Source organism: Liolophura sinensis, chromosome 1, assembly GCF_032854445.1.
Source record: "Liolophura sinensis isolate JHLJ2023 chromosome 1, CUHK_Ljap_v2, whole genome shotgun sequence".
Taxonomy (NCBI): domain Eukaryota; kingdom Metazoa; phylum Mollusca; class Polyplacophora; order Chitonida; family Chitonidae; genus Liolophura; species Liolophura sinensis.
Window position 1 is genome coordinate 32290698 of NC_088295.1, and position 21949 is coordinate 32312646.

At 36.6% G+C, this 21949-nt stretch overlaps 3 protein-coding genes across 3 annotated transcripts; all 3 read left to right on the top strand.

The window, feature by feature from the left end:
- Positions 1-252: 252 nt before the first annotated feature.
- Positions 253-5721, top strand: LOC135480758 (uncharacterized). The gene is made up of 4 exons (XM_064760683.1): positions 253-1569; positions 2018-2259; positions 3447-3590; positions 4299-5721. The coding sequence occupies exons 1-4, from the start codon at positions 396-398 to the stop codon at positions 4647-4649; spliced, it is 1911 nt and encodes a 636-aa protein (XP_064616753.1). The 5' UTR covers positions 253-395; the 3' UTR covers positions 4650-5721.
- Positions 5722-6249: 528 nt separating this feature from the next.
- LOC135474924 (novel acetylcholine receptor chaperone-like) lies at positions 6250-11869 on the top strand. Its single transcript, XM_064754618.1, has 3 exons — positions 6250-6427; positions 7333-7468; positions 8095-11869. Exons 1-3 carry the CDS (start codon positions 6311-6313, stop codon positions 8346-8348), a joined length of 507 nt encoding a protein of 168 aa, XP_064610688.1. The 5' UTR covers positions 6250-6310; the 3' UTR covers positions 8349-11869.
- Positions 11870-12349: 480 nt separating this feature from the next.
- On the top strand, positions 12350-21015 carry LOC135482107 (protein MFI-like). Its single transcript, XM_064761947.1, has 13 exons — positions 12350-12645; positions 13511-13566; positions 13832-13920; positions 14137-14233; positions 14649-14746; positions 15303-15486; positions 16266-16412; positions 16695-16845; positions 17932-18065; positions 18713-18777; positions 18956-19126; positions 19786-19841; positions 20128-21015. Exons 1-13 carry the CDS (start codon positions 12585-12587, stop codon positions 20274-20276), a joined length of 1458 nt encoding a protein of 485 aa, XP_064618017.1. The 5' UTR covers positions 12350-12584; the 3' UTR covers positions 20277-21015.
- Positions 21016-21949: the final 934 nt, after the last annotated feature.

A 21949-nucleotide genomic window follows, 5' to 3' on the forward strand; every position in this document is an offset into this window, starting at 1 on the left:
AATCGGAAACCCTTGTTTCTTTAAATTGTATTCAGAAGGATACCAGGTTAACTGTTTCCGAAAGTTTGAAAGATTGCCCATAATTGTGTTTAAGAGGTGAAGACAAATAATTAGGACAAGTTTACTAATGTATTTAATTTCCTGGATGATTTTCGTTTCATGAGTGATGTATCTCTATTTAACAAATTCCAAGAGGGTGAAATAGTTGGGTTAGAGATTAGCTCACGTCATTGCTGATGGGAGACACGAAAAATACGGTCACAGGGAATTCCTCTGCCCTGCATGGTGATGTTCAGTTTGTAAACCAGGCAATAACAGACTACGACTGCTTTATGATTTTTCGTGATTTTTATGAATAAGCTGATTCAAGATGAGCAAACTGTCCTGAAACTGACATGGCTGTCACGCTGTCGCACTGTAAACTACATTCAAAGGAAAATACTATGCCAACAACAACAACGGGAACGTCACAAAATGACAGCTCAACTTCGGTGAACAAAGTTTCAAATGGGTCTGCTGAGAGTGGTTTTCACAAATCTCTGTCTGCCACTTCTGATCCAATGGAAAGATTCAAGTACGAAACAAAGTATGTTGTTTTGGGCTTTATGAAAAACTTGCCAAAAGACGTAAACCAAAGAACCTGGACTCCAGTGTCGTCCACTCCATCGTCAGAAACTGGTGACATATTCGTGGCGAAAGGCCCAAGAAAAAACTACAAAGCCTTGCCTAAAAAACGCAAACATAAACATATGTGTCATTTTGAGTCTCAAATAACGAAACATGAGAGGGAATGTAAGACAGATAGTGAACTTGTACATAATGATTATGATGAGTATTGTGGGACAGTTTTCCCTCACTCCTCCAAAGCCAAAGATAAGTTCATTGCACAAATGGGGGTCCACGGAAAAGAAGGATTGTCTGAAAGGAAGAATCATCAGAAAGAAAATACAGAAGATCAAAATCTATTATCATCCAATGTCCACCAAGGTATTAACAACCCATCATCATCTCATCCCATACAAGATAATGATATTTCTGAATCGGGATCTAGTCGTGACATTTTTAACCGTTCTATAAGCGTGGGCAGCAGTAAAGGAGATGGTAGCAGCATTACTGATGCTGATGATGAGATGGAGAGCAATTCATCTCACAGTTCTCAGAGATTACATGGAATGGCCAGTGGAACCAACTCTGATACTGCTATGTTTGATGAAGACATTGTTGTTGATGGACTCCCAGAAGAATCCAGTACTGATAGCCTTGAGATACCTGGATATCCTATAGAATGCAAACTGATGAATGATGAACATGCAGGAGGTGAGGTCAGAAAGATGACACTGTCTAGCTCAAATACCATTGTGCCTGGATCTTGTGAGAACGGTGATTCACCCGTCAGCCTTGGTGATGAAGATCCATTCAAAGACCAGTCTCCAAAATCACTGCGCAGAGCTGACCTTCATTTGAACTTAGACAGCCATGGAATTTTTCGCCCAGAGTCAAATATTACAGAGTCTTTCCAGGAAGTAATTGAGGAAAGCTCATCTCAACTAGAATCTGAAGTCAATGATGGTAAGAAAGTATTACGATAAATTTGATTGACCCATGGTGTGAATTTATGATATACTCAAAATGGAGAAAAATTTCAAGATTTTAATTGTTTTTTTTTTGGGCCTAGGTGACAAATGCTCAACAGTGCTGATCATACTGCTTGTCTGAGTGTTTAAAATCAATATGGCATGCATACTTCTAATGTCTGTGTGTCAGGTGGAGGAAGTCCTATTTCTTCCATCAACAGATTCTATTGTATCACCGTATGGTGAGAGAAACTAAACAAAGTTAACTGAAACGATTGTTGGTTGTGAGACTAATGGTCAGGAGTGTTGTGGTCGTGGAGATCACTAATTATCTGTTGAGATTGATGGAATATCTGAATCCCCAATAGGCAAGTCTTGTTATTAGCCTTGATTACATGTTGTTGGGATTCTAAACTTCTGTCAGTATGGTTTTCTTTTCTCAGCAATCGCACAGGGTAAACTTACACCAACACAGCTTGGAACAGCTGCAAACCTTGGATCACTCGAGACGAAGGTCGCTCAATTATTGGTCACGATTGCTGACCGCGTGGAAGCCCAGTATGGTCATCAATTGGAGATGGCTGTACAGACTGCTTTCCGTGTGGACTTGAGAGAAATTCCCTATGAGCAGTTCAGCAATGCTGTGACAGGTGTCATAGATGAATCACTGAATGGATGGGCTCAGGTGGGCTCTTCATTATCCTAACTGAAATGGTTTTCACCCCTTTGTTCAAAGGTTATTGTTGTAGTCATGTCCCCCTGTTCGTCTGTCTGATCGAAATGTGAGAATGGACTCATCTATGGGTATAAAATTTGGTGAACTTGTTTATCTCTGGTTCCTGCTGGTTATGAGTCAATTATGTTTCCCTTGAACTCTTGCAGGTTTCCTCCCACTATAATGCTTATCAATTTTTCAGTCATATATACTATGTTTTCTTGTGGCAGCGCGAGTCCATGCTGTCGCCACTGAAGACCTGACACCCCACCCAGTCTCACTATGCTGACACCAGTCCTATTTTTTGCTCCAACTTCTCAATGCTGAGTGCCATTTTTAAAGTCTTTGGTTTCACCCAATCCAGGTTTGATCCCAGGTCCTTTGACTTTGTGATAGACACTCTTGAACATTAGGTTACCAAATTCTTCTTGTCAGAATTCATATTTGGCTTGATAGCACTATATCTCCAAAACTACCTACCAGATTCATGGAAACTTCATAAATGGACTCCTTGTGGATCTCTCAGAACTTCTTAAAAAGAGATTGGTGGGTGCGAATGTTTCTGGCTCATAGTTGAACAGGTCCCTTGTGCGTGTGTGAGGGAAGGGGAGGGGGTTGACGTGACTGTGAAAGGGTGGAGGAAAAGATACCTTAGTACCTAAACTTACTGTAGCTGACATATGTTCTGGTAAGCAACAACTTTGTCTGAGGAATTCAGGACCATCAGCATTAACTATTCCTCGTATGAATTACTTCAATATTTGTCTTTTAAATTGTTAACTCGATGATCATTTACTAAGAAAATCTTGTCATTTAACTGTTTCATACACAAGTGTGGGCCTACTAAGTGTATGGACTGTTATTTGATAATGGCAACATTCAACAAGATAAATGGAACTGTGCAACAAGAATATTGTGTTCTGTGAAAGCCATTGAATGTGTTATTGGAATGAATGGTTATAGCTTTATGCTACATGTACAGTATTTAAGCCATACTTGTATTATGGTGAGAACATGTTTAAAACAGAATTAAGGCTGAGAATGGTTTTCAATATATAATGAACATCAAATATACAACAAAAAGACGAACATGTTTAAAACTCTTTTTATTGGATGCAGTTGAATACAGTTTATTTCTGACTGTTGGTACATTTCAGGTTGCTTTGTGTCTATTATACAGCCAGCACCTGACCCTGGCTGCGATACAGTCTGGTCAGCGTAGAGTGGGCTATCTCTTTGACTACACGGCCCGTCTTGTGGCGGACAAGGCTGCTCACTTTATCATCAACCAAGGAGGATGGGTAGGAACTTTTACTTGTACCTACATGTATTATGTACATGGTGTGTACACTGGTTTCCTCTCCAGCCGTACATGGGAAGGTCTGGCAGCAGCCTGCAGATTGTCATGGGTTTCCCACATAGTCTGCCTGGTTTTCTCCCAACATAATGCTGGCCACCGTCAAATATTGTTGAGTACAGTGTAAAACACCAATCAAATAAATCAGTCAAATAGTGTGTAAGCAAAGAAGATGACTGAACTAGAGAATTAGAAAAATAGCTGTGGCATTCAAACAAAAAGATTGATGCACTTAAGTAAGGACTTAAATGCAGCTTTGATTGCATCTTTTCTTCACAAGGAATTTAACTGTTTGTCATTTTCCAGAGACTAGAGTTGCCAGTTTTCTCTTTTAATTTTAATCATCCCAAACATTCAGAATGTCCTAGGCACATATCACATTACATTAGATGATCATACAGCTTTCACAGGCATTTGTACAAGTCCTTGAAGTTCTGGTAAGCCATTGATTTTAGATCTGAATGTCTTGGAAATCAGTAAGATTTTAAAAGAAGTAGTTAAAATGTCCTGAATCTTCCATATTTGGTTGTCTCCATGTATTGTGTACTTTTTTTGTTTGTACACAGCCATTTAATTTAATAATAACAATAAAATTTTGAAAAGTACAAAGTTACATTCTTTTATTTCATTGGATAACATTTCCTGATTGCAGAGCTCCTTGGCCCAAGTTGACATTGACAGTTCTGTATCTCCTCTCAGCTTGTCCCAAGGATCTGGGGAATCCTCCAGAGTGCCAAGTCCCTGTAAATTTCAGCCATTACAGATTAAGTCTGGTCCTCCCAGTCCTGGCCCATTGCCCGAGGAGGGGCCTACAGATCACCACTCCTCTAGTGAGGAGTCAACCAGCTCTCTCTCAGAACAGACATCACATGATAATTCTCATACCTGGTCGACTTACTGTGCCTTGACTCTCATACGAAGAGCACATTATTTTGGACTTAGTTTTTCTGTAGTAGCTGCTTTTGCAGTTGTGGGAATTGCAGTTTTGTTAAGTAAACATTGACAGATTGGACAGTATGTGTTTTTTCTATATAATCAATTTGTTGGTGTGCATTAATGGTGTCAACATGAAGGTATCAAGAAATGATGCGCACATTCTAAAAGTGCAAGAGTGTTGATTGTATGCATGAATGCCAGTCTGTTAGAATAAGATGTGCAACAGTTTTGTTACTGTTCATTTTGGTGCATTTTCAAGGATCTCAGGATATCACAGTGTGACCCAGACTTCTGTGTCTAATGGTATTGATTCATAGTCTTATAGCAATTGTGACCTATGGTCAAACCACTGATGTTCAATTTGCCCACAAAATATCATTAGTAAGGCCAACAGGAACTATATGCTACACAACCTAGGCCCAAACCACTTCAGGTGAGAAAGGTACTCCATTAATTAAACAGTGAAAATAGTCATTGTTGTGATATGTTCTGCTAGAACCTGTGTTTGTGACATATTGTACATTCTGTTGGAATCAAGCTGAAAGATTCTTGTTGACTTCGCCATTGCAGGATAATATATACATTCTGCCTATAGTTATGGTAAATTACTTTGTCTATGACTAAGTTCATTTTATGTGTTACTGAGAGTTCTTTGCATCTTTGTAGAAAAGTGTTTTGAGGTTTATTTCTAAGGTAGGATAAGTTTTATTAGACAAATGTAAGTTTAAACACCGACTGTAATATTTGATGACATTTATTTGTCTCTAAAATGGCACTTTTGCAAGCAAGATTTTAGGTTGATAATTGTAGACGATCACGGGTACAACCTGGTAAAGCCCACCAGATTTGCATCAATATGATAATGTCTTTTGTAGGTGTTTATGAAATATTCTGGCACCATTGATACATTTTCATGATAACTTTTCTTTTTGTGCCTTAAATCTTAATGACTTGCCCATACAACTCTTTGTGACTTAAACCCTGGTTTAAGTGAAAAAAGTGCAAGATGGCATTGTTCTTTATTTTTTTCTAATTCTGTGATAAATGGCACACATGAAGATCAGGCTACTGGTATTCATTGTTACTGGACTGTTAATTTATTGTTATACTGGTGCTGTCACAATGCAAGATGAATATCATGCATTGTGATATTGTGATATCATTGAATTCTTAATTCCAATAGAAATATTACACATTCGGTTGTGTTGTTACACGGGTGCCTTTGTATATTTACTGTACATGTAAAATTATACAAATTTGTAACACTTTATTAGTTCTCTGGTTACTGTTGTGATATGTGTTTTATGCTAACCTTTGATCCTACCAGAAAAATTATATCTGTTTTTGCGAAAGACATTTGTGTAGGTTGAGCAATGCTCGTCACAGCAGTTAGCCCAGGCACCTTGAATTACAAGGCATATTGCATGTAAGGAATGTTTTTTACTACATCTGTACTGTGGGAAAATATTGATTCGATGTATCAAGAAGCAATAAAATGTATTTCCACACAAAAATAAAATACGTTTTGTTTGTAAGTATTCATGACTCCAAGTAACGTAAATTATGCATGATCAGAGGTAAGGTGAATTTTCTCATGGTTCAGGGGAAACAACTCTTTACGCCAAAACAGGGTCAGTGCTTCTGTCGGAACAATAAAGGAGGCGAACCACAGGCATACAGAGGTGCCGGGTAATGTCGCTCTTCAGTCGGTAGCATCAGTTCGTTGGAATGAAGATGGGTTCCGTTGCGCTCACGGTTCTCTCTATGACTATTGGGTTCTTTTTTATATTTGTTGGAACCCTAAAACTAACCCCGTCTGTGAACACAGAGGTTTACAAGGAAATGGTAAGTTGCCGAGCGATCAAAGACAAAGCACTAAACAACAACAACATGTGTAGAGCTAAAGGCATGATTAAGTTACGAATAACATGTTATCAGCATGTATGGCTAAAGAGGAAGAACATGGAATTTGTATCTGCTTAACAACGTGGTGAAACTTATTTCCATGCAAACTGTGATCCTAGAATATTACGTCTTGGGGCATTGCCATATAAATGTACATGTGTCACCATTTTATTGGACGGTGTTGATGCGGAGGTTGAAGGGAACGTAGGCCTAATTAATATTCAATCGGTCTTCACTCACCCAGCCGGCCGCAGTAGTGGTTGATACACTATTGACTTGTTTGTGTCAAACACAAAAATACAATATTGCATTGTAAATCATCAGTGTAATTAAACTGTATGTAAACCACGTGTGGAAGATAGAGGGAATTATAAGTAAAAAATTGGAAATTCTGAGAAAATGAATTTAATGAAATAGGGCCTGTGTTTATTTTCCAAAAATGTAGAGTCAGTCATCATCTAATTTGACTCTTAAAGGTTTAAAAGCTTACTTGATAGAAACAGAACAGCTTTCTAGCATGTAACCTTAAGGCCTTTCATACAAATAAGTACTGAAGAACACGTGTACTGACATACTGTGTGATTTTGTGGTGTACCAGAAGGTATTAATGCAAAGGAATGGTATTTTTTTTATATTTTTCCTACAAATACAGCCCAAGCATATCATTTCTTTACAGGTGTAAGTTTTTGAGGTAGAATTATGCCCAAATTAATGGAGTGAAAGCCAAAGAGTAAACAAATGATGATTAAATTTCATCTGTAACTCAGCCATGTCAGTAGTGTATGTGATAGTAAGTGATTTGGATTAATGATATTTCATTCAGTTATTCCTTTGTTCTGTTACAGAGGAGAAGCTTTATTCGCAATGCGAAAGTTTTTCCCTTTGTGAAGCAGACTGGCTGGAAGCCTAACCCTCATGTGTACAGGAAGGTGATTGGTACCTTGGAGGTGGTATGTGGAGTAACGCTGGTCGTTATTCCAGGTGGGTTTTACTTTGTTTTACCTTACTTCTAAGATTAGTATGAAGTAATATACTGCTTAAGTGCTGGAACATCTCTAATGTTTATGCCACAAATACACCAGTAACCCTACTGATAAGTAAAAGGTAACGGAACATTTAAAGCAATCAGCTGTAAATGTCGGCAAATTTGTGAGGGTGCGGGCAGTGTACGTGGTCCTCTCAGAATCTTACTGCTTTTGCTTTTTTTGGAAACTTGAAACAGTACATTAATTTTCAGTATGTATACAAGTAAAATAAAATTAAGTTCAAATTCATTTCAGTTCAGTTTAATTCAATTCAATAAATAAATAAAAATTGGTTAGTCCTTTACAGAAATCTGTTACAACTCTGCCTGATTCCTTTGAAACCAGTCCCTCAACAAGCCAAATCGGCCATTTTCTCTACAGATAACCCCAACCCTTGTGATACAAGAGAAATATTCTTGATTACCCAATGAGATAATTCAACAGGGGTCTCTCTATCACAGAGTATTTGACTCAAACATTGTTCGACATAGAACCCCACGCATACGTACACACAGTATTCTAATCCTTTATGATTTATGTAAAAATGTGCTAAGATGCATACTGTTTACTTTTGTTCCACAGGGCCACTGAAAGACATCGCAAATGTATTTCTACTGATGGTAATGTTAAATGACATTTACACCCACTATGCCTTACAAGAGGGATTGGACCGAATGACCCCGGCTATTGTCTTCTTATTGTTGCTGGCTTGTCGTCTCGTCATCCACATACAGGTTAAGAGTAGAGACCGCAGAACTGTGTTTGACAAACAGAAGCCTTTCCCAGAGCGAGCAGAACCCACAGAGTCTAGCGGTGGAGACAAGAAACAACAGTAAACATTACCAGAGACATCATTTGCTCTTAAACTTTGTTTTAGTTTTGTCTAACGTGTGGGCTATAAGATATTTCTCAGAACGATTAACACGTGTGAGGGATGAAAATTACTAACACCGATTCGGGTAACCACATTCAGCAGTTTAAGCTCACAATATCGTGTATTATGCATTTCTTACCTTCCAAAAACAAAGTAGGCCTGCAGATATGCAGCCTGACAAGGATATTGTCAGACTTCAGGCTGATAATAATGTAGAAACTGAGGACAAATGAGGATGTATTTTCCAGAGTCTGATCTGTACTGCTCAATGCCTTATCATGAAATAAATTCATTGGGCTGACAGTAGGTACACCTGGGGTTCTCCTTTCTGTTTGATGTGTTTAAAGCCCGCTTTTTAATAATGTTTTACCTCCAGGAGACCATAAGATGAAGCCCTCTCTACCACTAGACTAAAGAGAAATTCATACCAACCTGTACTTAGATAGTGCCTATATGCACGTTACACTAATGAAAAATGTTGAGGAAAAATGCCATGTATTGATTGGCTGGTATCTTCAGTACTTTTGAGAATTACACAACGTACTTCCGGATGACATTTTATATCTCTCTACAGTGTACACTTTAGTCAGATAGAAATGTAGGTAATCCATGTATTACATTAAATTCAAACATTTCAGAATTTGTCTTCACATTTGTAAGAATGCTTCCCTTTGTAAAGTTTCGAGGTATTTACATGAAAAGGTAATGTAATTATGTTACTGTTTATGTGTAAAAAAAAAAAAACAAACAAACATAAAACAGACAATCAGATATCTTTTCTTTATGCTAGGATTGTGTTTTTGCTCAAAATTTGGTGTGGCATTGTTCGCTTAATATGTTTTATGTTGATGTTGTAGGACAGTTTTGTTTTGTAGATAAACAATAGTACTGTACATATAATTTATGAATGGAAATCCAATCAGACTTTTTGCTGTGTAAAAAATGTTTGTGTTATGAAAAGTTGTATTTTGTTTTCATGTTTCCAGTAAACATGTTGAAGGTTAAATGTCATGAAATAGATCAAGCATAGGTGTTACTTTCATGTATGATAGTGTAGCCAAGTTGCCTTAAGGCATAATGGGTATACTTGTAGAGCAGTGAGACACAGGTATGGACTATCTTTTTTTCAGTTATTTAGCTCTTCATTCTTTCTCTCTCATTTTGCATGTAAACTAAGTACACTCTACATGTCAGTTGAAGGTTTTGCTGTCAGGGGAAACAACACTGGTTTTCTCTTTTCTAAGCCTGGGACTTTTCTGTCTTTGATAGGTCAAAGTGAATTGTAGAAAACAATACTCATTTGACAAGTCATTGTCATCATAATAGTATTTCTAAATGCGCTGGTATATTTCTTTGAATTTATTTATTTTGTTTTTTCTGGATCAGGGAGTGGTAAGAGATGTGGGGATTTTGCTGTGTCAAAGTATTTTACAGTTTCCTTAGCTTTTAGGGACATAATTTTTACAATAGTCATCATATTGTTGTATAATATGTGATCTGTTCTACTTGTTACCTCAGGTTGACTTTCTACCAAATATAGTTTTCCTGATCTCTGTTTATTAGCAGAAATTGTTTCTGTGTTTTTAATATTACACAGTGCATTTGGTATTTATTTTTTCTAAAGGTGTTCAGAACGTCTTTTTTTTTTTTGTTATTTATTTTTTTCTGTTAAAGTCTACTTTGCCGATATGTTTTCATCAGCACATGATTCAGTATTTTGTGAACTATTTGTATAGCTTTACTCATATCATATTTGTACATGTACTTTGTAGTCAGTCTCATATGCAGATTCAGGTTTCCATTTTTCTTGTGACATACAAACTTGTTAACATATCATAATATTTGTCACCTTGTGAATGGTGTAGTTTTGCATGTAGTGTAAATACTGTAGGTACAGTAGGCCTGTGTTACAAAGAAGTTACTACTTGTGCCTGACAACGTACATGTACATATGTAGAGTGGATGTTAATACTGTGGCATGTGTGCTTTGACACTGCACGGTTACTGATTTGTGAAATAGGCCACAGGAGTTCATTCAGGTAGTCATGCAGTATTCATTGCATTTACATGTTTTCAGGTGACTTGAAATGTATGTTTTACCTTGAAATGTATGTTTTAAGTTTTCCTCAAAATGATCTGAATTGTTTGGATACTTAGTTTAAATAGCTTAAGCCAGTGAATCCAAACCCAGTTTTTAAACCTGTAGCATTGTGTATGGACATAATACAAATACCCCTTCAAGCCATGTGTAGCCGTAGTAACTTAGTGTCATTGGAAGATTTAATAGAAAAATATAATAATGCATCAGTAAATATCAGACATTTGTTTACATCATGGTTTTACGAGAATCTGGCTGTTGTAAATTTGGTTTTCCAGGTGTATGTGAAAATACCCTAGTATACATGTAGTGATCATGGTGATATGGATGTACAGGTATTTGTCCATTGAAGAAAAATTAAAACTTCACAACAGTATAATAGATACTGGTTGATCAGAACATTCTCCAGTGTTGTCCAGCAAATAGTAGTCATTTGTACCATACATGCAGTTGATGACAATAGTTTGTTGTATTTCGCCATCTTTGAACAAGTGGAAACTGGGGTGAAGATACTGTAATTTTTCAACCTTTTCGTATGAATATTCAAGCATATTCTGATAACATTACTCTGTGTAGACTGATAACATTACTCTGTGTAGACTGGTAACATTACTCTGTAGACTGGTAACATTACTCTGTGTAGACTGATAACATTACTCTGTGTAGACTGGTAACATTACTCTGTGTAGACTGGTAACATTACTCTGTGTAGACTGATAACAATGCACATTTTGTGAATCCCTGAATATGACTAATCCAACCTATGTAGTTTTGTCTCCAAAACAACTCATAAATGTGGATAAATTGCTCTTAAATATGCGAAAAGATTTAGAAATTAGGGTAATAAGAGATTCATCTGTCTTAATCTCGGGTTAAACCTGCAGAAATGATTCAGTTCTTATGAATTTAATCAGAAAATGTGCGAGCAGAAAGACTGTCTGTGAAGGGAGGGTTTAAATGAAGAAAAAGAAATCATGTACTGTGGTGTGTACATTGACTAACAAAAACTGTTGTCAGCATTGTTATAATCAGCACCGGACTTGATGAAGGTTGGTTAGACATGGTGCTGTTCTTACATGTAAGCTTTAGTCTACCTGACCTCTTAAATTCATGTACTTGTTGTATTTTGGATTACGTTGTAAATACCACAGGCATGTCATCATCACAGCTCTCAGAAACAACTCCAAATAATATCAATCAGCATGAATGATATAAAGATGTGTTCATTTGGTTGGAGAAAAATCAACTGCCTGTCTCAGTACCTGTTCCAATATGCACCATGGCTTTTTGTGGTTAAACAACATACACCAACTACACCAGGATATGTTCTCATTGAGAAAATCATTTGTTTTCATATTTGTCAATAAACATATTCCAAAACAAAAAATGAAAAAAAAAAAAATGTTTGTTATGAATTGAAATTGTCTGTCGTTAATATAGCTTGCTTTTATTTTATAAAATTGATGATTGTCAGCTCGGTACAAAAGGTGGAATATTTGTCATTTGTGAATATCATTATGCACACCTAAAGATATAGTCAGCCCTTAAAGTGACATATAGATATTTCAGGATTTAGAACTTTAGTTAAATCCTATGCTGAGATGATCTGTACTTCAAGACCAACACAAAAGTGTATCATTGTTCCCAAATTGTTAAAGACATCAGATCATGCCGACTTCCCATCGATGACAACAGTCAAATGTCTCTTTGATTTCACCCTTGACGCAGTGTGATACATGATTAACCAGTCTCTATTTGCGCCTGATTCCAGAGAATTTAATGCCAACAAAGTTATCTTTCTTGAGTAGAGCTCTTCTCTGCGTTGGGGTAATAATGTGCGCTTTCGTTTCTCAGGTGGCCATGACAGTTTGAATTAGCAACCAAGAATTCATGTCAGTGTGCGCCAGTACTTGTCCGGGAAAAAAACGTTGGCACTTGATATGATGCATTTATCAGTGACAGTTTGCTTAAAGAAATATTTTGTGTCGGTGTTTCTAAGGTGACAAGGTTAAAGTACATGTACAGCCGACCCATTTCATAATGACCTGATTGCAAGAAATTATCATGAACTCGATGAAGTAAACAAACAAAACTGCCACGATGTTTGAGGATATACCATCACACGTCTTAAAAGATATAGTAGATAAGTCACAATTAAAAGGTAAGAGTTTGTGGCTTTGATAATATGCAGAATCAATTTTATTTCTCAGAACAGTTGTAATAGCAAATGAAAGTTTTAATTATTGCTGTGTCGAATATTATGCAGGACTGGATGATGAGGATCCCATTCCCATACCTGTCGACTCTCACGTTTTTGGCGTGAGTGTCACGATATTTAAATAAAATGTCACATTCTCCCAGTATTTAATTTAACTTTTGTTTCACACAGAAATGTTTCACAATGTTTTTGTATGAAGTTTTCATTACATACCAATAATGACAAAACATGTGTAACTATTAAATTGTGAGCTAAAGCGTCCAATACATAGGTAAAAATACTCCAAACCATTCCCTTTATGGGTATTGTCCTCATAGACACATACCAGGAATTTCCCAGCATCTGGGCTCTGCAGCCCTGGTGGGACCCAGGCTGTGTTGTTTTCTTACATTTTTTGTTCTATCTGGGTTGACAGCTCTATGATCCTAATTGCTAAGTGATCTGATGCACTCTTAATGGAGACCGCAACATCTTGACCAGTGAAGTTACATATATGCATCTCATTTCATGCTGGTTTAGATGTAGGTTGAGAGGTTTAATTGTTGAGGGGCTTAATGATTTATCCTGTGTCCATGATTTTCTTTATCACAAATGATTTATGTACTTCAATAATGTATAGCATAGTCAAGACCATCAATGTAACAAAAATCATGTAGAGCATATGTTGTGGACATAAATGTTTAACTGATTTAGGATAAATCTGGTGGCTTGTATGATATGGACGTACAGGTATTTATCTTTCTTAAATATTGTATCATATATGTTGTTTTTATGGAGAATATTTCATCATACGTGTATTGTGTTTCAGAGGGAACACATTTTAAAGCACTAAAACTATCTTCTGGAGGAAAATTCAGGCGCCAGGTAAGAGTGGTTGCAAACAACTCTATCTAACTTTTGAAATATTGCAAAAGTCAGTTCAGAAAATTGGGACATGCACTAATGGTTGAAACATACTTTGTACCTGTGATAAGGCCTCATGAACAGATTAATCAGTACCAGAAGTCTGTTAATAGACTTCTGTCAGTACTAATAAACAGTATGATCTGTATGTTTTGTTTTTTTTCTTCTTTTTTTCAAGATATTTGATTTCTGATACTGATTGGTAAATGAATATTATGTTTGATAGGAATTAATCAAACTTCAGCCACGGAGTGATGATGGCAAAATCAGTGCTACAATAGAAATCCAGAGAGTTTGGAGAGGTTATAGATCAAGGTGAGCGCTGTATTGTATTAACCAAGTTCTAATTTTTTGAAATCTCACATACGTTGCATGTTTTATTCCTTTGTGTTAAGTACAGTGTAATAATCATGAAGTTCTGTTGGTTCACTGTAGGTCATCATGCGGTAACTGTGCATTTTTTAAGGATGTTGTCAGTACTTAATTAAGGGATAAATGTGTAAATTTGCTTGTCTTTTATTTCCTTTGCAGATGTAAGTTGTTTGATATCTGCGGACCACGTGTCAGTAATGTGGCTGTGTATGGAGGAAGCCAACACCACGTGGCCAGACTGTATGACTTCTCACGTGTGAGTTTTACTACTTGGTTGCCAAAGTTTTGCATTGAAGACATGCTTGATCCACATGGAAATGCATATCTAAGGCTGCAAAATAATAATAATGTTGGAGTGTACTTTTTGTGGTGATGTCTAGACAATCTGGAATTCAGGATGGCAATTTTAGTCACATTTTGTGTGTAAACGAAAATATTTAGAATGTTTCTGAAGTGTGGGTTATGATAAAAAAAAGTTAGTTGGTTGATTTTATCACTAAATCAGAGCTTCGATTGTCTATCTTGGTATGTATTTTGGTCTTGCCACCTGTCATTTTACATGTATAAAAAAAAAATTGAAAGATTACCATTGTATTTATTGGCTATATTAGTGCTTTTATAATAGAAGACAATTTTTTTTCTCCCTATTCATGCCATTTTCTTTATTTCAGCCCAAAAAGTCAAAAGCCCGGCTTCGATTGGAGCAGTATTACAAAAATTATGTTATCAACATGAGAAAAGCCAAGGCACCAAACTCAGAAATTGCTTTGTAAGTAAAATTTAAAAACTTTGTACAGCTGCTGGACTTCAATGTCATCTTACAACCAGGCCCTAGGTTAAGCGAATCACTAACACATGCAATGTTAGAATTTTATCTATCCACAAGAGGAATAGTTTATAGAGCTCAGTCGTACCTAAAATGAACAAACCTAAAAAAAACCTTTTCCGTTACAGCATGCATGTCTCTTTCTGAATCCATATGCAGTTATACAAAGATGTTTATGGAATTCGCACTTCAGTGTCAAATACAGCTTCTTAATTTAGGCTTAAACCAAGAAATCAGTTGAAAAATATTTAATATTAGGCTAAGTATGTTATGAGATGTAAGAGGAAGTGATTGGCAAATAAGCAATATTAATTTACATACTAGTATTTACAGCATGAAATGAACAAATTTTAAATTTTTTCTCTTGTTGATTTAGGCTTTTTTGACCATTGGATTAATTGTGGCCCCCATAATGGGTATGGGAAATTGCTTGCATGTGACCCTGCATATGACATCACATGTGGTTTATCTGAAATTTCTTTCTTTTCTTTTCATAAAGATTTGATGAGTTCTGTGTCAATTTTATACAAAACTGGTGGAAGAGAATGAGGATGAAAGCTGACAGTGAAAAGCAAATTCAAGAAGGGGATAAATCAGCTCCTCCCTCTACGCCAAAGTGTAAAATTGTCCTTACCCCTGCTGAGGCTGCCAGTATTATACAGAGGACCTGGAGAAGACATATTGTGAGTTTATTCTGCAAAGAATGAAGAATAATCTGATGTCCCAAACCTTTACCTAAACTCTCTTCTTTCTGTACACTCGAAACATTAAGGGATATACCTTTTGAAGGTTCAATCACAAGTTCAAATTGTGGTGTAACTGGATCTATTGTAATTGTTCAACCTTTTCACATGCAAGGTGTTTATTCAAAGATATTCTGGAGGCATTATTCTGTGTAGATTGACAAAATTGAACTTTTTCTGAAGCCCTTAAATTGGCCAATCCAACCAATGTAGTTTTGTTGCGAAATTTGTTTTTTTTTATAAATGTGCACAATTTGCACTGAAAGTTGCTCTTTCATATGCAAAAAGGTTGAGGAATTAGGGTAGAATGACTTCAAATAAGGATGTCTTCTGGTATTTGACTGGACGATATGTTAATGCTCACCCTGGGCTCATTTCAGCTTCTTCAAAGTCTATATCAGACCACGTTAGCATATAACGTGAAACATTTCCAACAGTATAATATTTAACCTTTTATATATTTAAATACATATATTAAAGGGCAAATCTTTTGCCAATAACATAATTCTGTTATTTAAACAAACTCATTGTTATGTGATCTTATTGTAATGATAACAACACAACAGTTCACAACAGGGTTAAGTTATAGATATAGCTCACTGATATATCATGCTTCCTTCTGAGTTTCATTTGTCTTCTTCGTATTTTCATCATTCATTTCGTTTCTCACAGTACAATGTAAGAAATACAAGATTGAAGACAGGCGTTTGTAATTTCAGGATATACAGGTGTACAGGTACTATCGTGATCTTATTAACTTCAAAACACGAGGAGAGCCCAGTCTAATGCTGCGCTGCATCAACCCTAATGAGGCCAAATTACTGGACCCTGGGTTAGGTGTTCATGTCCGCTTTCGTTTGGCTGGTGTAAGTATGGGCAGATCTATATGAAAACTATATAGACGTTTTTATTTGTAATGTGGTAAATGGCCTAAAATTTTGCCCATAACTAATTTGCACGTTTTAACTGATTGTAATAGTTCTGTTGATCAAAGAAAAGTGTTGTGAGCTTTGTTAGGAGGTAGGATGATATCCTGCGGGGAAAATGTAGGTTTCAGCACAAAAAAAATATTATGTTATGACATTTTTTTTCCTCTAAAAGAGCAAATTTTTAATATTAAACGTGCTTGTTTATGTTTTTATTTTCAGACTAAATTCCCACCTAATATCTACTACAAGATCTTCACCCATCGGCCCATAATAGACATGTGTGCCAACAGCCCAAAGGACTATACCAAACCTGCAGCTAAAAAGATCAATATAAAAGACATAAACAACAAAACTAACACGATTAAGATAGGTAAGTTATTTTGTAGGTATATATGAATTTCTGGTTAGCAGGGGACAACTCAGTTGTAACAAGGTGTCATACTGGGCATTCTCGTCTAACACACAATTTTATACTACATGGGTGTTGGATGACTACGAGTGTGTTGGATGTGATGCACAGTATGGCATCAAACATATCTTGGTTGACTGTGTAGACTTTGCCCATGTTCGGCAGTGATTCTACACAATCAACTCTTTATATGATTTATTTGACGGCATCGCTGGCGATATTGTCACAAATTATTTGATATAGGCCAGTGGCCTATATCATAGAGTATAAATTTTAATTGTCATAAATCTTAATAGATTGAAAGTTATATATATATATATAGATTTCTTCATATACTTTTTTTAAAATATGCTGGTCTTCAAGTTTTAACTGATTTGTTTTTTTTTTCTTATCTGATTTTGAACATGTCTGAACTTTGTTTTATTTTTGATGTTCTCAGTATGATATCGTATACCTTAACCGCCTTGTGTTTTCACCTTGTTCTCGCCACCATATGGCTGAAGTACTGCCAATGTGGCATTAAACAATAATCATTCATTCTTTCAAAAGACCCAACCTATAATATTTATTTATTTATTTATTTGATTGGTGTTTTACACCATATTACACCATACTCAAGAATATTTCACTTATACAACGGCAGCCAGCATTATGGTGGGAGGAAACCGGGCAGAGCCCGGCGGAAACCCACGGCCATCCGCAGGTTGTTTGCAGACCTTTCCACGTACGGCCGGAGAGGAAGCCAGCATTAGCTGTACTTGAACTCGCAGCGACTGCATTAGTGAGAGGCTCCTGGGTCATTACACTGCGCTAGCGCGCTAACCAACTGAGCCACGGAGGCCCCTCAACCTATAATAAAAAAAAAAGAAAAAAAAAAAGGTGGGGTTAAATGGCATGGACAAAACTGGTCAGGTTATCAGCGTTCTGTCCAGCTTTATTTTTTAATGTCAGATCACCCCTCTTGTACAGTAAATGTACATAATTCACTTTAGTGCACATACTTAAATATAAGCCATTGTTTGACATTGTCTGTAATCATTCGTCCAGACAAAGAAGGTTGGTATGAGAGAGTGGAGAACAATGGGTGGAGACAGGTGTCAGATCGACTGATACAGCATATCATGAATGATCCTCTGACCTGGGAGTCCTCCAGGAAGAAGATTAATTTCCATCATAACAAGGTACTGCTGTTATAAGTATGCATATTTGTGGTTTAAATGGAAGTTCTCTGAGTTTCAAGTGTAAAACTCTGATATGCATGTGATATGCATGTAGATCTTTTGAAATTTTTGAAATGTCACAGACCATCTCATACATCTAAGTGCAAAGGCATTACATACTTATACTTACATGTACAGTGCTGTCCTTTTTTGTAACTTTAGAAAGTACGTAATGGTAGGTTTTCTTTGCAAACCGATTCTGTTTATGTACTCCCACAGTAATTGAACTAGTAACTAGTCTATTATGAAGGAAGTTCATGAACAGAAGCATTGTATAATATCAGGGTGTGGTGAATAATACCTGTTTCAAAATACAAAAGTAGGTATTGTATTTTCGCCTAAGATTTTGCGTCTTTCAAGTGATGCTTTTGGTTTGATTCTGATTGATTCATCCACCTTATATGGCCTTGTAAGAGTTTCTTGTGAAATTTGTTAATTAACAATTGGGTTTTAAAAAATAATTTAAGTGTTGGCAAGTATCATTTTAAGGCCTTTACAAGCTTCTGGAATTGCATTTTGCAGTAATTCCTGAGTGGCCTGTATGGATGGTGTCCACTGAAGCAATTATGTTTAATTGATCTGTTTTATTCTTCTGTTTTGTGTTGTAGCTTCAGAGAAGACAAGATTTGGAAAAGAAAAAGAAGGCTAAGAAAATACAATGGATGAAAAATATGTAAGCATCTATTTTGTGGGGTTTGTTTTTCATGTTTTCTATTTACTTATTAATTATTTTTTTTACATAGGAATACACAGTCATTCACTAAAACAAACCTGTTTTTTCTTGTACTGGTTATATTAACTGTGCTTCACTTACAAGCTCATAATGACTTGCACATTGGACATGCTGCCAGGTACAAAGACGGATTATTGAAGGCGAAATCTGAGGACAAGGAGACAATCCGGTTGATAGAGGGTGCTGCAGCAGGGATGGTGGCCACTGTAGATCGGGAAGGATTTGACGCTCTGGAGGAATGGGAAGTGGACGAACTCCTGGACTGGACAACCAGTCTCAACTTTGAGGAGTAAGATATCACATACTTAACAACTTCATGTTCTTTTTTCAACTTTCCATCTTACCACACCTCATTCTTGTCTGATATGTTTTACAGCACATTGTTACCATTTTGGCTGATTCTAAACGTGTATTGAAAAAAAGAACTGTAGCTAGAATTTCAGGGATTTTGCACTTAATTAGACCTGTGTCACTGGAAATACAATGAAAGGAAAGTTTAATGCACATGTAATTGTTTTGGGAATAGATACCATTGTTGACATTTGTTTATACTTTACGTGTAAACCTAGATGTGGTGCAAATCGACAATTGCTGGCTATGAGGAGTTGTGCTCAGATGTAATGCTATAGCTCATAAACCACATGCACATGTGTAATTAAATAAGTTATTAAATGAGCTTGCTCATTGTCAAAAATTTGTGCATCACCAGTGGGAAAGTTGGTCAGTTTCTTGCCAACTGCCAGAGGTTTTCTTCTCCAATGAGACTGACTGCTGCCACTTAAGTGAAATACATGTACATTTTTGAGTGCTGCATTTAACACTTAATCAGTCGTAACCTTAAAGGTTGTAGTATAATTTTGGGTAACTCATTTATGTTATATGTCCTTCAGAAGCCCTTTATGTATTGGATTATTATTTATCTTGTGCATAATTATTTCCCTTTTATAGATATATGACATCGTGGAAGGAGATTGCGACAAGTGCAAATTCTGAAAAACCTGTTGGTAAGATATACATTGTCATACGTGTATATGTCTCTTGAGGGTGCGCCTAGTAGAAAAATCCGTAGTTATGCACCAATGATGCAGTTCACCACACTCATTCTGGCATGACTGTTTTTCTTCTTTTTCTTTTTGATGTTTCTCTGTATTCAATTTGTGACTTGAATTCATGTATTTCTTTGAACGTTAGTGAATTGTATGTATGTGTACCTGTTTTTATCTTAACCTGAAGAAAATTGAAAATAAAATTTTGAATATCTGACAGTCCATGAACTTGTTTTTCTTGCAGAAGATCGCCTGAAGGTGTCCTCAAACAACGCTGATCCCTTTGAGCTGACGTTATCTGTGGAACCTTCGGCCCATTTCTCCCCTAGACAGTCTGCGCGAGAAAACACGCCCGCCTCTTTGAGTGAACACATATTACAGATGCAAACATGAATCATAATGTTTTATGTTCCTTCTGGTTTGAATCTCTCATTTTTCTCTGTTATTCATCCTGTGGTAATGGCTGGGATAGAGGAGAAGAGTGAATCAAGAAGGTCCTGACCAGACTCTATTGACTGACTACACAGTTATCGCCCATGATTGTGACTTGTGCATTATCTCCCTTGACTTGACTTGACTTGACTTCCATACCTACAAACCCGCATACTCCTCGCAGGGCATGCGTTATGCCAACTTTACACCACTGCTACGATTGGCAAATTTTGTACAGAAAGCATAGGTAACAGCAAAGTCATTGGAGATGAGACAGGAAGCTATGTCAGAAGAAATATTATCCCTGTCTCAACCTTTATACATTTGCATTTCCATTTATCCAAAGTGAAACATTTTCTTGGATGAATGTTGAACACAGATCAGTGGGAACACGTAAAAACCATTAGTGGTCAGGTTGAGCTGAAACAAGCCGGTTGCATGGCGCTGGCAGTGATGTAAAGCAAACAGGCCATGCACTATACAGGAGTATGACAGGCCCATCCAGTAATGTTAAACAACAGGGTTTGTTATCGGCCTATGTTATTCATCCGACATTGATGCTTGCAAGTATTGTATTTTGAAATAAAGTATAAGTGTGTTGCCATGCAGTAATTTATATTATTTTGTTGTCTTATATAAGGATATGAAGTTTTTGAACTGTTAACATAAATTAAGTTGTGTACATAGAGCCTACAATCATCAGACGGAATATAATCTACCGTAATAGTTGTTTTCAATAGCATCTGTTACATATATTTAAAATGTAAATAAAACAAAATTTAGATGTAATATTTGACTATAGCCTGGTCGTATTTTTGTAGGCTTCATTTTGTACTGACATAAATGATGACTGATTGAAAGTACAATATTTACATCCATTAGCCTTCAAACTCCTCAGTTCTGTTTGAATCTTTGCCTTGACAGATTGGCTATAGCAATACATGTGGCTTCCCACCAAAAGGTTAGTCAGGTGATCCAGTACTGGCTTAAAAACAGTATACAGAAAGCAGCCAAACCAAGCATTCAGGTTAATTTATTAGTATCAGTACTAATATATCGTGGTTAAAGTATCAGCTTTGGTCCAAGCCGCGAAGCCTATTGTAGAACACAGGTTAAGCCTGGTATTAGTCTGTGTGAAAGAAACATCACTTCACAGGTGTATTTTTAATAGGGAGGGTCATAAGGTTATGCCGTCCGAGATGCTTCAAAGCTGGATAGCATGTATGATAAACGTCGTGAGATGTACTTTTGAATCGAAACTTTTAGGGCATTTTCCGTTTGTGGAAAGGTGCTAGAACTCAAGGCCATTTCTGTAAGCCTGCACCAAAGTTTTCATTTAAAGTGACCTCCCATTAAGTTTCGTACCCCAATATTCTGTTCATTAGCAAACATTAGACACTTTATGTCGAAATCTCTTCTTTTATTTATTAAGGGTATACCAGTATGTCACATTCACAAAACTTGGTAATTTATGGAAGCTGTCGGAGTATTCCATGTACCATCTATTACCAAGACAGATATGTTGGGACGTATATGACACGCTCTTAGTACATTTCTGTGGTTTCCCTTTACCGGCCCTTAAGACATTTTGACAAAATTATACGTCCGGGGTCAGGCATGATATACATCTGCTG